The sequence below is a fragment of the Lactuca sativa genome, chromosome 3, assembly GCF_002870075.4.
Source record: "Lactuca sativa cultivar Salinas chromosome 3, Lsat_Salinas_v11, whole genome shotgun sequence".
Taxonomy (NCBI): domain Eukaryota; kingdom Viridiplantae; phylum Streptophyta; class Magnoliopsida; order Asterales; family Asteraceae; genus Lactuca; species Lactuca sativa.
In genome coordinates, this window is record NC_056625.2 from 92,296,008 (window position 1) to 92,311,696 (window position 15,689).

Sequence of the window (15,689 nt, forward strand, 5' to 3'; positions counted from 1 at the left end):
CTTATATTGTGTAATGGTAATGAATAGATCTAACTATTTTTATGCAATTTTTTTATAAAGAAGATAATGATCTATATAAATCTATGGGGATCGAGAAAGTATAATTGTTTGACTTAGATAAGAGTCGTTTTAAATTATATATTCATAAATAATTGACTAAATTACAAACTTGTTCCTTGTGGTGTGCAATCTTTTTTTCGTATCTAAATTCTTATATTAGCAATTTTCCTCCCTATTTTAAGATTCATAACCTTTTTGTTCCATGTCTTCCCATAACCCCACGCAATCATCCACTTTGTTTGTATCAATTGCTCATTGTCTAATTCTGATTGTTTCAATACAAAAACTATTTCAAACATAAGCAATCCATTTGAAATACAGTACCAAACGTCCAAACGACTTCTTAAAATTGCATAGGTGTGACTTTCAACTACAGCCAGAATATGCCCAGATAACATCAGCCATTTGTTTGCGATACATCTGACAATGGTCTTCGGTCTTGCCATGTTCAATTTTCAACTCAGCAGTTCCGGTGCAAAAAGCCTCTAACCACATGGCTACAAAAATACCACAGTCCATCCAGTTCGTTTGCTGCGGTATACCTTTGGCAAATTTCACATTTAAATCAACTGTAGTAGACTTCCGACCACTTGTTTCCCAATAAGCAGTGGACTTTAAGAATTTAGTTATGTCGAAATCTTGTAATTGATCCTTGATCCATCTTTCATTGATTTCTGAAGACGAGCTATCATAGATGGTCACAATCCATGTCTTCAACTCCAAAACAGCAATCAACCAATGATCATTTTCTTTGTTAACGGGCAGTAATACCTGTAGAGTGATGTGAAAATTAAATTTTGAATCCCATATTAGTAATGATAAACATAAACATAATGGATTTGAAAATATTCTTACGGTATCGACAGCCGACCAAGCTCGATATGGAGCATACGACCCATTTACAAGTGCGATCCATTCATCCTTCCATAGGCCAGTTAATTGAGTAGGTAAAAAATTGGCCGGCATAATTGTACAACTTACGGGTTTCTTGGTATTCAACAATATATGACCCCATATGTCAATATGCTGTTGATGAAAGGCAAAGTTTAATTAATAGTTATCCATTTAATTCTATTTTACAATCTAAAATACATGTTGGATTACTTACGTCGTCATCTAGCCAGCCACGTTCCTGCGTAGGAGTGTTCTCGCATAAAATTTTCTTCCAAAAATTGATGTTCATATGATTTTCTGTATATCCAAGGCTATATGAAAACGAAAGGGCTTTCTTATCTCCTTCATTGTATACATCTAAAAACCCTTTAGACTGTTGTGCATCTACACCTGCACCGACATGTAGATCATGGTGGGATACATGCTCCTGATTGACCAAGGATCCATCCTAATAACAAAACAATAAAACATAACACGTATTATTAATATTATTGATTATCTATGTCCACATCATCCCCCTCGTTGATAATGGATATATCCTAAATCGCAACATAAGCTAATGATTACTTAAAAAACTGAAAAACTATTAGACAAATTACCTTATTTCCATACTCTTTTGTGTCTCCCTCATCAGCCTTATCGTTTGTGGAGTTGTGGGATTCTAGTTCATTGATCACACTTGTGCTGTCCCCATTCTCAGAGAGAGTAGTAACCGACCTGCATGCATAATTAAGTACACAACTGAAAAAATATATTTATTCATATCAAAATGCTTCAAGTTTGTTCAATTTGAAAAGAACCGATTTCAGTATTTAGTCTTAAGCTCCTAACAATTAAAGTGATAATAGTTGTTGTTAGAAACAGATTTAGAATTAGTTAGTTAGCTGATTACTTAGTTATTTTTCAAAAGGGTATTTTCGTCTTTTCCATGAAGGAGTTAGTTAGAACATTGTTAACTCAACTGACTGGAACCTGCTCTGTACATATGTTCATGTAATATGTTTCGTTTTCTAACTTAATGACAAGATTTAGAAAAGGAAACAGATTACATGAACATATATACAAAGCAGGTTCCAATCAGTTGAGCTAACATTCTTCTAACTAACTTCTTCATAGAAATGACAAAAATGCCCTTATGACAAATAACTAACTAAACAGCTAACTAACTGTAAATCTGTTTCTAAAAGTTGTTGCCTAAATGACATTAACCCGTTTTGAAAATGAAGAACCCGCATATATGACAACTTTTTGTTTCTATATTTTCATATATAAGTTGTAGATAAGAAAAGAACTCAAAAGATTTGATGAATGTCATACCTGTCCTCTTCTTGCACAATATTTTTGTCCTTGTTATGTAAATTTGGATCCATCCGAAGTGATTCAGCCACATGTTGTTCATATTAACAATTTGTTAGCATACAATGTTCTCTATTTGTATTGTTAAATTTTATAATTTTTGCAAATAAAAAAAAACTCACCAATGGTGTCTTTTGGAGTGAAGCATGTGTGTTCATGTCAGCTTTTTCAATAGTCACCTGTTCCAGATCAGGCATGTCATCAGAATGATCCATTTTGTTGACTTTCGCTGCATTCTTTCTTGTAATCTGCCATCACATATGAAGTTACAAATTGTAAAATTTTCAGCAATCAAAAGTGTGTGGTTAAACTATTTGGAACGAAGCACATAATCACCTGATGTAGGTTTTTGAGAAATTCCATTCCATAATTGATCTGTTTGTCCAGGAGGTTGATGATGTACTGTTTTTGAAGGTCTCCAAGATCATGTTTTATGATCATGTCAGTTTTTTCATGGATAAGTGGTTGCCTCACAGAATCATCATCAAAATATGTAACACTGTTGACCTCCGCAGAGTTTTTACTTCTGGTAATCTACCAACACATATAAAGTTCCAAATTATAAAATATTATATACTAGACATTGTGTTGTTATTTTATTTGGGAGGAATCACATAAATTACCTTGTCTAGGTTTTCGAAAACTTCCTTGCTATCATTGATGTATTTATCAAGGAGCTTGATGAAAGACTGTTTTTGAATGCAAATTAGTGCGAAATCTATCATCATATCATATCATATGTAGTTTCAAAAATCGATTTGAGTATTACTTACAGTCTCTTTAATGAACTTTGGTGAGATATCCTTCAAAAAAGAAACCAAGCGCTTTTGATACTCCTGCAAGAAATTATAACATCAACATTGGTGTTTTGTTGGAAATATCTGAGCTACCCTAGGACACAGCAAAATTGGTTCTTTTTGTGTTTACCTGGTAATGGACAGCAGAATCTGAATCTCCTTTTGCATCCCCATTTTGTTTTGCTTTTGTCATATCATCACCCGTATATACAACGGAAATAATCGTAGACAATATTAATATGACTGTAATGATAATCTCTCTCTCGTTTACGGGATGTAGGTCCCCATATCCTGTTAAAACAAATCCACAAAATTCATCTAATCAGAATATGTCAAGTGGCATTATTCTATTTATTTCATTTGAATATTATAGCATTAATGTTACAACATTGTACTTCCAATGTTTCCTTTTTCATAATAAGGCATCCTATGTTGGAAAATCTACCTAATTATGACAGTGAAGATTACTTTATAGTTGGATGACACTGTTATAATTCCGTATAGATTTTTCAAATTACAATGTTTTAATAGGAAAAAAGGGAAATAGGATGCAATTGTAAACAGAAAATTATTAACTACAAGTACAATGTTATTTCTTGCATTTAACCATATGTCAAACAACAAAACCAAAAGCAAAACCAAAATGTTTCTGGTTTATCTTCAACTTACCCACTGTGGTCACAGTCATAGCAGCAAAATAAAAGCTTGTGACATAGAGCTTCCAAAAGCCCATGTGTCTAAAATTTTTATAGCTTTGCTCTCCCAGTGTCAAACTCCCTATCCAGGTATTTCCTTCTTCGCCAGGTGGCGTATTAATAGCCGAGTAAAAATATGCACACCCACCCACATGAAAGAGGAGGAGGTTTATAGCCAGGCTCTTCATAGCTTTTGAAGAAACAACCCCAACCATTGACTTTTCCATCCTTGAAAATAGTTCAAAAACTTTGCGGAGACGATACATCCTCCATAACACAAGCCACATCAATACTTTGTTTCTACCAAGAACCTGTTTTTGACATTTAAAATAAACTTGTTTAAGAAATGTAATACTACTGTTTTCCCACAATGTTATGACATGCTTAATTTAAATGGCATATATGGGCAATATCCATAATTAACTAATATCATGTGGCCATTCTTAACTAAAAAAAAGGGGTTGTCCATTATTTACCATTTAATGTCGCCTTGGGATCATTCAGTTCTGTAAAATTAATGTATTAAGTGTTTACACATAATGTTTGGACTAGTGAAATTGTGAGTCCTTTATTTTATTTTATGTTGTGTTACTGAGATAACAGATTAAGAGAAATGTGGTAATTTCCTTAAGCACTTCTAGTGTTTGGACTAATGACATTTTGAGTCCTATATTTTATTTTATGTTATAAATGTGCTCTCTCTCCCCAAACCATAACACCACTTCCTACACCTAAAATGGCATAAACCATGGTTCAAATAGTTATTCATCTCCAACATATAACACCATTTATATCAAAAAAAAAAAAAAAAAAAAAAAAAAAAAAAAAAAAAAAAAAAAAACTAAATATAAAATTTATATTTTTTGTTACATAAATCATACTATTTAATAAAAATAACGAAAAACAGTATTTGTCTTACATCTTTTTGTTACAATGACTTTAAAATTATTAAAAAGTATTAAATTCTTTAACAATGTTGCAACCATATTTACATTTACAATATAACTATACAATTAAATTAACTAAAAATATAAAAACTCCGACTTGAAACTATTAGAATAAAATAAACTAGACATGTACAAAATTAAACTTGAAAGACTAAAATGTTAGTGGATCGTATGTGAAGCCCATGTATAGCTTTTTGTGTATCAGGCCATATGGCCCATGTTGTATATGTAGATATTGTTGTGTACATTGTACTCATTCATTTTGAGAATGATACCCACTTTCAAAAAGTTACACTGCATCATTAGCTCATATGCCATCACTTGCGTACTAAAACTTACTAACCAGGTACAAAATATGACTAAGTAGAGTAAACTTGGCAACAATAAAACACAACAATATATACAAATACAACATGGGCCATATGGCCGAATATACAAAAAGCTATACATGAGCTTGAGATACTATCCACATAAAACTACAAACATGAAACTTTGACAAAAATTTTGGTGCTACTAAATAGTATAACATCAAAAGTATACATGGGTTTGACATACTATCTACTAGCATAAAATTGCGAACATGAAACTTTGACAAAAATTTTGTTGTTACTAAATGATATAACATTATCTTTGGTGTTAAATTCTAGATGATCCCAACATACAAAAACATACAAACATTTTCTATTAATGGAACACTCTATTTTATTTTTCTAGTCTACTAGTTGGTTTATGTTGTCAAATTGTGTAATTTTTGACATAAATGTTTGTTTTACACCATAAAGATAAGGTAAATAATGAAAATAGATATAAATATAAATAAATAAATAAATCTTCTTCAGGTAATAACTAATATGGCTCTCCTTATGTGGTTCAATTGTTTTTTTTTTTTTAAATTGGTCATTAAGGTTTGAACTATAAGTATTAATTTGGAATAGTTTTTAGTAGTCTACCAACTAAAGTCCCCTAGCTAAATAATTACTCTTCCATCTCCAAATCACCCTTACTTGATTACTTGTTAAATCATAAAATTATGTTTTTGATGATTTAATTACGGTTTTCTTCTTTTGTGGACAATTTCTTTTGTATAATTACATTAAAATAAATAAATAAATAAAAATAAAATATCGTATTGTAATCGATCAGAAATAATGGAAGTTATTTTTTTTTCTTCCTCCTCTCTAGCGTCACTATTATGTCATATATATGCAGAATTCTTAACATAAATATAAACATGATGATCTTTTGGCATACCATTATCAAATAGGAATGTTAAAATTTACAATATTAACACTTTTATTTTTCTAAAAAAAAAAATACATATAAAAACCCTTCACCACCACCGTCACAACACCTCCACCGCCACCACCCACCACCAAATGCCACAACTACCACTACCTCCACCACCACCACCTCCGCCACCACCACCACCCGTCACCACCACCATCACCGTCGTCACCACCTACCGCCACAACCACTGCCGCCGCTACCACCATCGTCACCGTCATCACCACTATCACCACCTCCTCCACTACTACTAGTACCACCACCACTACAACCTACACCTCCACCACCGCCATCATCAGCATAATCACCACAACAACTACTACCACCAACACCACCGCCTCCACCCCCACCATCACTACCACTACCACCACTTCCACCTTCGACATCACAACCCACAATCATCGTCACCGTCATCACCACGTTTGTTTCCGCCACCAACACCACTTACCATTTTTGTAATTTATATATTATATCTCTACATATAAGTTATAAAACAAAGTAAAATTAAGTAAAAAACAAGAATGGCAATTATTTTATTTTATCATGAAAACTTCAATCAAGTTCAGAGAAATACATACTACTCTCGTTGTTACTAAGTATGAGATCATGTGTGTGTATTTTATGGATTGATTAAAAAATATTACTCGTTGTTACTAAGTATGAGATCATGTGTGTGTATTTTATGGATTGATTAAAAAATGTTAAATATGAAAGCTAGTAAAAATCTAAAAATGAATAATTTATTTTAAATTGTAAAACTCCTGTGTTATATTTATCCTAATATAAAAATGAAAATTAATCAAGGGCAAAAAAAATAAATAAAGTCACACCGGCTCCTAACATACATTCAATTATTTTTTTTTTCTTATGCATTTATAGTAAGAAGTTAAATAAAAATATATAGAATAACAATTTATTTTATCTCAATTTATATTATACGTATATATCTATTATTTAGTTATTTTTAAACGTCTTTCACTCCATCGGACTTTCCTTTCACGCCAACACCACTCAGATCAGGCCACCCCCCATCCATCGATTCTTCGTCAAAATTCAGTGATTATCTCGTCGATTCAATTCGTCATTCTTCATCACCTCCACCTGACACGTCCAAGCCTCCATGTTCTCTCGATCTTTCTCAAACACGGTAATTAAAAGCCCCATTAGATCGATCTTCTTCCTAAAGATAAATTCTTTCCTTCTTGATTCTTAATTACCTCTTAAATGTTGACTTTTTTTCCCATATTTGGTTCATATTTCTAGATTACAACATAAAGAGTCAACGATTTCATGGTTTTTTCCATTTTAGGTAATTTATTGCTTGTTCCCTTGATATATATATATATATATATATATATATATATATATATATATATATATATATATATATATATATATATATATATATAACTTGTCTAGTTAAATCTGTTTGACTTAACTCTTGGTTAGTTTTGATTTGAAATGAAAACCAACAATATAGTATCATTTTTAGATATTCCTAGTTATATATTTATGGAAGAAAATAATATAAAGTTTTAAATATTTAATGTTTAATCTGTCCTAGGTACAATTTATGCGTATGTATAATCTGGATCTTTTAATTAAATTAATATATATATATATAGTCACGGAAATCTAAGCAATTAAATTAAATGGTCTTGATTTGTAATTAAATTAATTTATATATAATCCGAATTTGGTTATTGCAGAAAGGTGCATTTAATAAGATGCAATCGAATTACAGAGCATGTGGAGTTATAGAGCATATATATACGTACATCGTAGATGAAAACCCACGGAATGCATGCGAGGATATTTAGCCAACAAGACTTTATGTATCTGTAATTAGTTAGAAGATAACTCTTAGATTATAATAAAAGTAATAAAAACAATTTATAAGACTGGATTATTCATTAACATTAAACATTTGTATAGCAAAATAGACTAATTACCTCAGTATTGTATGGGTCGGGTCATATTTGTAGGACATGTAGAATTGTAGAGCCAAATCAACGAAGAAAATTACTTCAGTAAGATCCAAGAAAGGTAGGAGGTTTTTGGGTAACACATCGCAGAAAGCAAATTCAATCGGAGTGAGCCATGTAGAGAACAAAGCAAAAACTAACATAAACACCTCCCAATACTTATACCACCTGCATAAATAAATAAATAATATATAATTAAAGGCTTGGTTTTATTAGTTCATTTAATTCTTTTGGCACAAGTGGTTAATTCTCTAGTTATCTCATTTGATTGTAAACAATAAGTCTGGGGTGCTCTGCTTTGGAATGAAAATCGATAACTCTAAAAAAATAATATTTTTGAAATACGAACAGAGTTAATACCATGAATATGAAAATAATAAAGTTATTTGTATAAATATTAATATTGATTAATTTTGAGTTTTGACAAATCAAGTTTCACTTTTAAAACAATAGCCAAGGTTATCTTTAATTTTTTTTCCTATGGTTCTCAAATGCATTTAAAAAAGTGTATCCTTTATTTTGTATTTTAATAGGAAGTTACAAGAATTATATAAACACAATTCAAGCTTTGCTTTTAAAATATGTAGTTATAATTAACTAAAGCTCTTGATATTTGAAACATTTAATTTAAATTGACAATCTGGAACCTTCTAAAATTTGGACATAAGGTAGATCTAATGCAAAAAAAAAAAAAAGTTAAAAAGTAAAAAATTTCAATTAGCAAGCACATATTTTTATTTAACTTCAAAATATTAGCTTATAAATTATTGACCAATTATATGTCTATTATATATAAAATTTGTGAAGTTTATATTAGTGGTTAAGTTGTTGTACTCGTTGGTGATTAAGTTCTTGGTTAATGATTTTTGAAAGAGGTTAAAATACAAAAAATAAATAAATAAATAAATAAATAAATAAAATACAAGGTACTTTCATCATTTTATTTGTTTAGTTACTAAATTGATATTTTCATGGCTAAATCGATAAAGAATGAATGAAAGTATGTTTTTATTATTTTTATTATTATTGTTTTGTATTTTGCTTTGCTATCAAAACAAAATCTGATTTTTAAATGGCTGATGGTTTAATCAGTACTGCAAACGGATAATTAAGTGACCAATAAAATGGTGAAAGTACGTACAAGGGTTTTCTATATTTTACCTTTAAACTAAAAAAACATTAACTTTTTGAACCATCTTAACTTTTTTAAAATTGCAAATCTACCTTTTCTTTCATAAAAATGCCAAAGAACAGATCGCAAGAATGAACAACTTTTGCATAAATTGTTGAAATATGTTCAAAAAGGCCATTATACAGTTTATACTCTGAAGAAATTAAATTATATTCTCAAAGGTAAATCACTAAAATGAATATAGAGAACGGATACAATATTTTGATTTAAATATCATTTTTGTGTAAACGTTTTATTGATTTTTGTATATATAATTTTTTTAAACTTTGTGATATAATCACGTTTCAACAAACTAATACATATTTTTTTTCAATTAAAAGTTATTTTAATATAAAATATAAAATTAACAAACAGTTGATTATTATAATATAGACAAAGAATATTATAAATTCAAAAAAAAATGCCCATACAAAATGTTAGAAGCCCTAATTATAAATTTATAATATAAAAGAAATTATCAAATTTGGTCTTTTTTTTCAGGTTTTGGTCATTAATTGTGATCCAAGGACAAAATGTTCCTATATAATAAGTTAATATATGAAGAATAGAATATTTTGTAACAATATTCGTTATATACTAACATAAGGACCATTTTGCAAAACTGAAAATCAATTATTTTACGCATTTGAAAAAAAAAAACATCTGATTAACATAGAGACCAAAAATATAATTTACTCTTTAATTGATATTTAACTTATTACTAAATTACACTTGTGCTCAAATATAAAAAGAACATAACCGTTTTTGTCTTCTTAGAATCTCATTATCTAAAACAATTACAAACTATAAATTACTCTTTTATAAATTTCAGAAAAAGACAACAAAATAAAATCATGTAGAAAAGGCTGATGTTGCAGTGACATGGTCGTGGATGGTACGTGATGGTGGGTTTTCAACAACAAATCAAAGAAAGAGAATATTGAGAGGAACAGAGACTGTAACAAAACCACTCCATGCACAACCTTAACAAATAACAATCCATTTTTTCAACATGCGTATCATAAAATAAAATAGCTAATTAATGCAAAAAAACTAGAAATATCAGAGAAAAAAAAGAGAGAAACTGTAACAAATTCTGTGATAACTAGCTATAGCTTACTTTTGGTTTGCTATATTAAGTTATTAACCCTAATACGTTTTGTTTTTTTTTCAACAAAAAAAAAACATAATAATCGTAAAACTGCAACAAATTGATGGAGACATATATAGCAAATCACAATTTCCATTTGTTTCGAGCTCAGATTCCTTGATTTTGCCATGGTGTAGAAGTTTTTTCACATAAAATATACACATTTATTTCTAAACTTCACTAGCAAAATACAGATAATTAGGGTTTCTCAAGTTCATTTTCAGCACATTTTTTTGAACAAAATGAATTTTAGTAAAAAACAACTAGTGATTACAAGGATTCGAGAGCTTTTAGCCACATATAAGCAGAAAAATCAACTCTATTTGAAGAAGAAACAGATAGAAGTTCATACTTATCGCTACATACTTGTGTCAAGCTATATTAACCTCAGGAGCAGGAAGATAGAACAACGACTTTAATATTTATCAACAAAACTTGAGAGTTTGAGGAAATGATAATCTAAATCTAAATACAGCAAAGCGATTCCATGAACATGCTCATTTTTCAAACATTTGTATAATAATATAGCTAATTAATTCAACAAACTTAGATCATATATCAAGGAAAAGCTAGCTAGAGAGAGAGACCTCGATCGAGGAATGATGAAGTAGCCATGACTGTTCCCGAAGACCTCCATGGATGGTTTTCTGCCGCCAATACTATCGCTTTGCTGCTAGGGTAAATTAGGTGAGAATGCGGAGACAAGTGTAGAAGATTCCTGTTGGTGATTTATATAGCAGGAGTGGAAAGGACAAAGTGAGAGTGGAAAGGAGAGAATAAGAATTGATGTACGGAGGCACAGCTAGCTAGGATGTAATTCTTCCCCAGAAATGCAGGTTTTTTAGATAAGTTTTTAATCATTTCTGATTTAAATGATTTTCCATTTTTTTCTAGTAGACATCAACATACACTAATGCAAGCGCTATTTCACTTTTTTTTTCTAGAGAGAAACGTTTTATATATAACATATGTCCTGTTGTTATGATTAATAATTTAATATATACTCGTGTGCATGATATTAATTAACCATTATGTTATATTCAGAACTTTCCATATTGTAGATTTTTAGAAGTTAAGTGTAATTAATTGTGTTTTGAATATATCTACGTACATATGTATACCGTGGTTTTAATTCGTTTAAAACAATAATGAAACGATCGACAATGGAAATAATAAAATACTTGTGTTCATGGTATTCAGCTATTAATTGGTCATCGTGATTTTAATTTTTCTTCTTGTTAAAAGAAAATATGCATGCATATTACCTAGCTATATGCTTATGTTTATGTTTGTTATTAGATCGAACTATAAATTTTAATGCTAGTAAGCCTTATTATTTTCAAAAATATGTGGCATCTAGCTTGTGCATTCATCCCTGTTCTATTGTCAATATATAGTAACTTACGATACTATACAAAAACATATTATAGTATCATAAAACAATTTCTTGATTATTAGGATGATTAGAATCGGTTAGTTGTTCTCCTAGAATGGCTAGCATAGATACCCCTTACTCTACTCGTAAACAACATACCTCGTCCACATGTATTGGGACTTGAACCTCAACCAATGGTTGTGGGACATTTTTTCACTAAAACTTCATATACACACCTTGTTGTTGAATGAGATAACTTTATTGTTAGACTAGATGAACATTGAACAATCTCATCTAGCATCAACGCACCAAGCATTAGCGTTGAGAAATAAGTCGTGCTATATGGGAAAATTTGTCATTGCCAATTACCAATGACTAATTTTGTGAATTTAATTCCTAAGGGGTTTTCTACAAATAAATAAATAAATAAAATAATGGTATGTTTTGATTTTCTTTTTAGATTTAATAAAAAAACTAATGTTGATCTTATAAGTTATCAACATATAATTGAGTTTTTTTTTCATAAAATAGCTTATGTTTTGCATTTTTTTTGTTTTAAATCTAAATATATTTTTTTCAAATAAACTTAACATTAACATATTCTTTGTTATTTCATTAATAGAGTCAATTACCAACAGTAACCTTATATCCCCTTAACTCATATATGTGCCTTAAGCATCAGTCAACTATAAGAATAATATATTTTAAATATTTAGATCGTGTCACTAACTCTTTTTTTTTCTTTTGTACATCATATTGGGTCCCTTGGAATGGTTTTTTCTTCAAGCTAGGAACATAGATTTAATAAAAAATGATGGAATGGAATTATGCTATTGTGAGGATAAAGTTCCTCTATTTACTTCATGTCCAAAGGCTAAAGGTACATGTAACATCCCAAAAATCATGATAAAATTTTTATTTTTATAAAACATTTCCATAAAACCATAAGTTATAAACCATTGTTTTCAAGTCAAATCCATAAAATCAGAGTATCAAAATCTCTCAAAACATAAATCAACGGGAGGATGTGTACGATCACGCATTTGTCTTGCCCTATCATCTAATGTACCTGAAACATTGAAACCACCAACTATAAGCCGAAGTTTGGTGAGTTTCCCCAAAATACCTCACACATTATACATATACAATGCACGCATACTGGTCCCTCGACATCAAATTGGATTTCCCCTGAGCCCACAGCATGACACTAGATTGCCCCTCCCAACCGACAGCTCATGATTGGCTTGCTTCTAAGCCCACAGTATAAGACTAGATTGCCCATCCCAACTCTCAACTTAAGACTGGATTGCTCCATGGTTTGTTGGCTTATAGTACATAGCATTACCGCCTCAACCCAACTGCACTATATCGATAAATACAAACAGATAAACAATAACTAGTAATACAAGTAATCTTACAGATCTACCAATCTAACAAACCAATATAGCATATCAGCATCTTATACACAAGGATACATAATATAATCTAATGGGTCGGCATTGGTGCCTTCGACCCACGAGTATAATGAGAAATTCACCTCGTAATCTAGAAGATAACTAACTGATCACAAATCCAAATACTAACTCTACAGGTCACCTATATGATAAACATGGACAAAGTCTCAATATACTGCTCAAAATACTCCATTTGAACTAAAGTCAAGCTTGGTCAAAGTCAATGGTCAATGGTCAAAAAAATCAACAGTCAATCTACGCTCAACGTAGAAGCTCTATGCCTAGCATAGAGCCTAAGCTAAAAAAATAGGACAGAAAAGAGCTATGCACAGTGTAGCTAAAACTACGCCCTTCGTAGCACACTGTTGTCCAACTTTTCCAAGTAAGTGCTTAATACAGAAGGTTAACACTACAAACTTCTAAATCTATACGAAATGGACGTCTTATGGGATAAAGTCTCTGGCTTTATCCATTTCCATGTATACATAGAGCACTAATCCAAACCCTATGTCCAAATAGCCTTCTATTTCTCAAAAGCTCATGTCTGGATAGATGAGAGTGACAAAGCTCTCATTTTTATGACTTAGCAAACCCCCCCCCCCCCCCCAAAAAAAAAAAAAAAAAAAAAAAAAAAAAAAAAAAAAAAAAAAAAAAACTGGAAACGATACCCCTAATGATTATAGGGACAAAAAACATGAAATTCTTAAGCATAACTAGATCCAACATAAGACAACATCAAGGCAAGAACTTTATACCTTGTGGGGGATGATTATATGATGCAAGTTCCAGATCCACAATGCTTGGACCTTCCCAAGTGCTTCCGAGTGGAGTTCTTCCTTCAAAGATGCATACAAAACACTCAAGGGTCTCCAAAACTCACACAAGAAGATTAAGGTTTCGAGGTGGCTGCTTAAAGGGGGTGGAGGCTGAGAATGGAAGGGCCTCAACGGGTTAGAGCCTTTAAATATGGATCACAACCCCAAGAATTATGGTTTTGGTTCTGGGCTGCTACGCCCTACGTAGTCATATATACGCCTTGCGTAGATCATTTAAACCGTGCATTTATTTTCCCTCCTATGCTCAGCGTAGGGGACTACCCTACACCCTGCGTAGGATAAGAATTCTTGAACTGAAGCTTTTAAATAAATAAAAGTAATAAAAGTAATACCTCCAGGATCGAGTGTTTCAGTACTAGTTTTGAACAGGTTAAAAGAGGTTTTATCTAGTACGATTTTGATCATAATTGGTTCTGTTTTTTGGTTTTTTTTAAGTGAATTACATTATAAAATTGATTTCACGGTTAAAAATGGTTCGATTCGGTTATAGTGGGAAAAGCGGTTTCAAATATTTATTACAACCTATCACTAACCGACAGTTCAGTTTTAACATAACCAGTTTGATTTTTTTTTTTCTTTATTTTCAAAAAAAAAATTAGTTTTGAAATATGCACCTCTATGTAAGGCTATTTTCACAAGATTAATTATGTTTTCAAATGTTGTCCAAGGCTATATTCACAAGGTCTTATTCTATTTTCATTTTAATAGTGTACAAGACAATTTTGCAAGTAAGTTTCTATTAATTTTTTTACCTTTAAGCCCATTTTGTCTCATGTGTCTATCAATATTTTATAATGATAACTAAATTTATTTGACACCGTATGTATGGAGGATCTCAAACATTAGTTATTTTTAACCTTTGTAATCTCCAAATGAAGCTAATTTATGAGATCCTCCATCTATACGGTGTTAAAAGGATGTGATTTCATGTTGCAGGTTACAAAGGTAAAAATAGTTAATGTTTGAGATCCTTCATATATACGGTACCAAATAAATTTAGTACGCAATGTAAAACATTGATCAATACTTGAGACAAAATGGGCTTAAAGTAAAAAAAATAATAACTTACTTGCGAAATTGTCCCAGTGCATTGTTAAAATGTACATACTATCAAACATTGTGAAAATAGTCTTTGGACAATACTTGAGAACAGACTCAATCTTGTTAAAATAGCCTTTTGACTACATTTGAAAACGGACTCCATCTTCTGAAAAAATAACCTTGGGACATGAGATAAATAGTGGAGTTTCATCCTCACAATAACAAAACTCCATTTCAATAATTTATTTATTAAGTTTAAGTTCTTAACTTGAAAAAGAATTCATTTTAGGGGGGGCCAATATGGGGTACAAGAAATGAAGAAGAAGAAGAATAAGCATGACCTAGGGTTTTAGAATCGGTTATTTTTTTAGGTGATCGATGTTTAAAGGGCATGCAAGTTAGGGATATAGGGTTACATGTTGGTAAACAACTTCATTAATGAATATGTTAATTTTGGTTTAACTTAAAAAAAAAAAAAAAAAAAAAAAAAAAAAAAAAAAACCTTTTAAGTCCAAAACAGAAAAAAAAAATTTGCAAAATATAGTGTTTTGTGAGAAAAAAACTTAATTTCCCTATTGGAGGCTGCAATAATAGGTAATAGGTGAAATTTGGATAATTTTTTTGCAGAAAAAAAAAATCTTAAA

The 15,689-nt window shown here is 30.7% G+C and overlaps 1 protein-coding gene across 1 annotated transcript; it reads right to left on the reverse strand.

Moving 5' to 3' along the window:
• Nucleotides 1-287: 287 nt before the first annotated feature.
• On the reverse strand, nucleotides 288-3,345 carry LOC122197036 (uncharacterized). Its single transcript, XM_042900510.2, has 9 exons — nucleotides 3,238-3,345; nucleotides 3,084-3,146; nucleotides 2,934-2,999; nucleotides 2,647-2,844; nucleotides 2,272-2,558; nucleotides 1,554-1,671; nucleotides 1,169-1,402; nucleotides 916-1,086; nucleotides 288-831 (listed from the first exon to the last, which is right to left on the reverse strand). Exons 5-9 carry the CDS (start codon nucleotides 2,322-2,324, stop codon nucleotides 427-429), a joined length of 981 nt encoding a protein of 326 aa, XP_042756444.1. The 5' UTR covers nucleotides 2,325-2,558; nucleotides 2,647-2,844; nucleotides 2,934-2,999; nucleotides 3,084-3,146; nucleotides 3,238-3,345; the 3' UTR covers nucleotides 288-426.
• Between the last annotated feature and the right edge of the window lie 12,344 nt (nucleotides 3,346-15,689).

What these genes read in the sequence shown, in the direction of transcription:
- LOC122197036 (XM_042900510.2), bottom strand. Translation starts at nt 2,324, where the DNA reads ATGGATCCAAATTTACATAACAAGGACAAAAATATTGTGCAAGAAGAG. An exon ending in CAAAAGAGTATGGAAATAAG is followed by an intron (nt 1,403 to 1,553) that starts GTAATTTGTCTA and finishes TTTTGTTATTAG; the next exon opens with GATGGATCCTTGGTCAATCA. An exon ending in GTGGCTGGCTAGATGACGAC is followed by an intron (nt 1,087 to 1,168) that starts GTAAGTAATCCA and finishes TTTCATCAACAG; the next exon opens with CATATTGACATATGGGGTCA.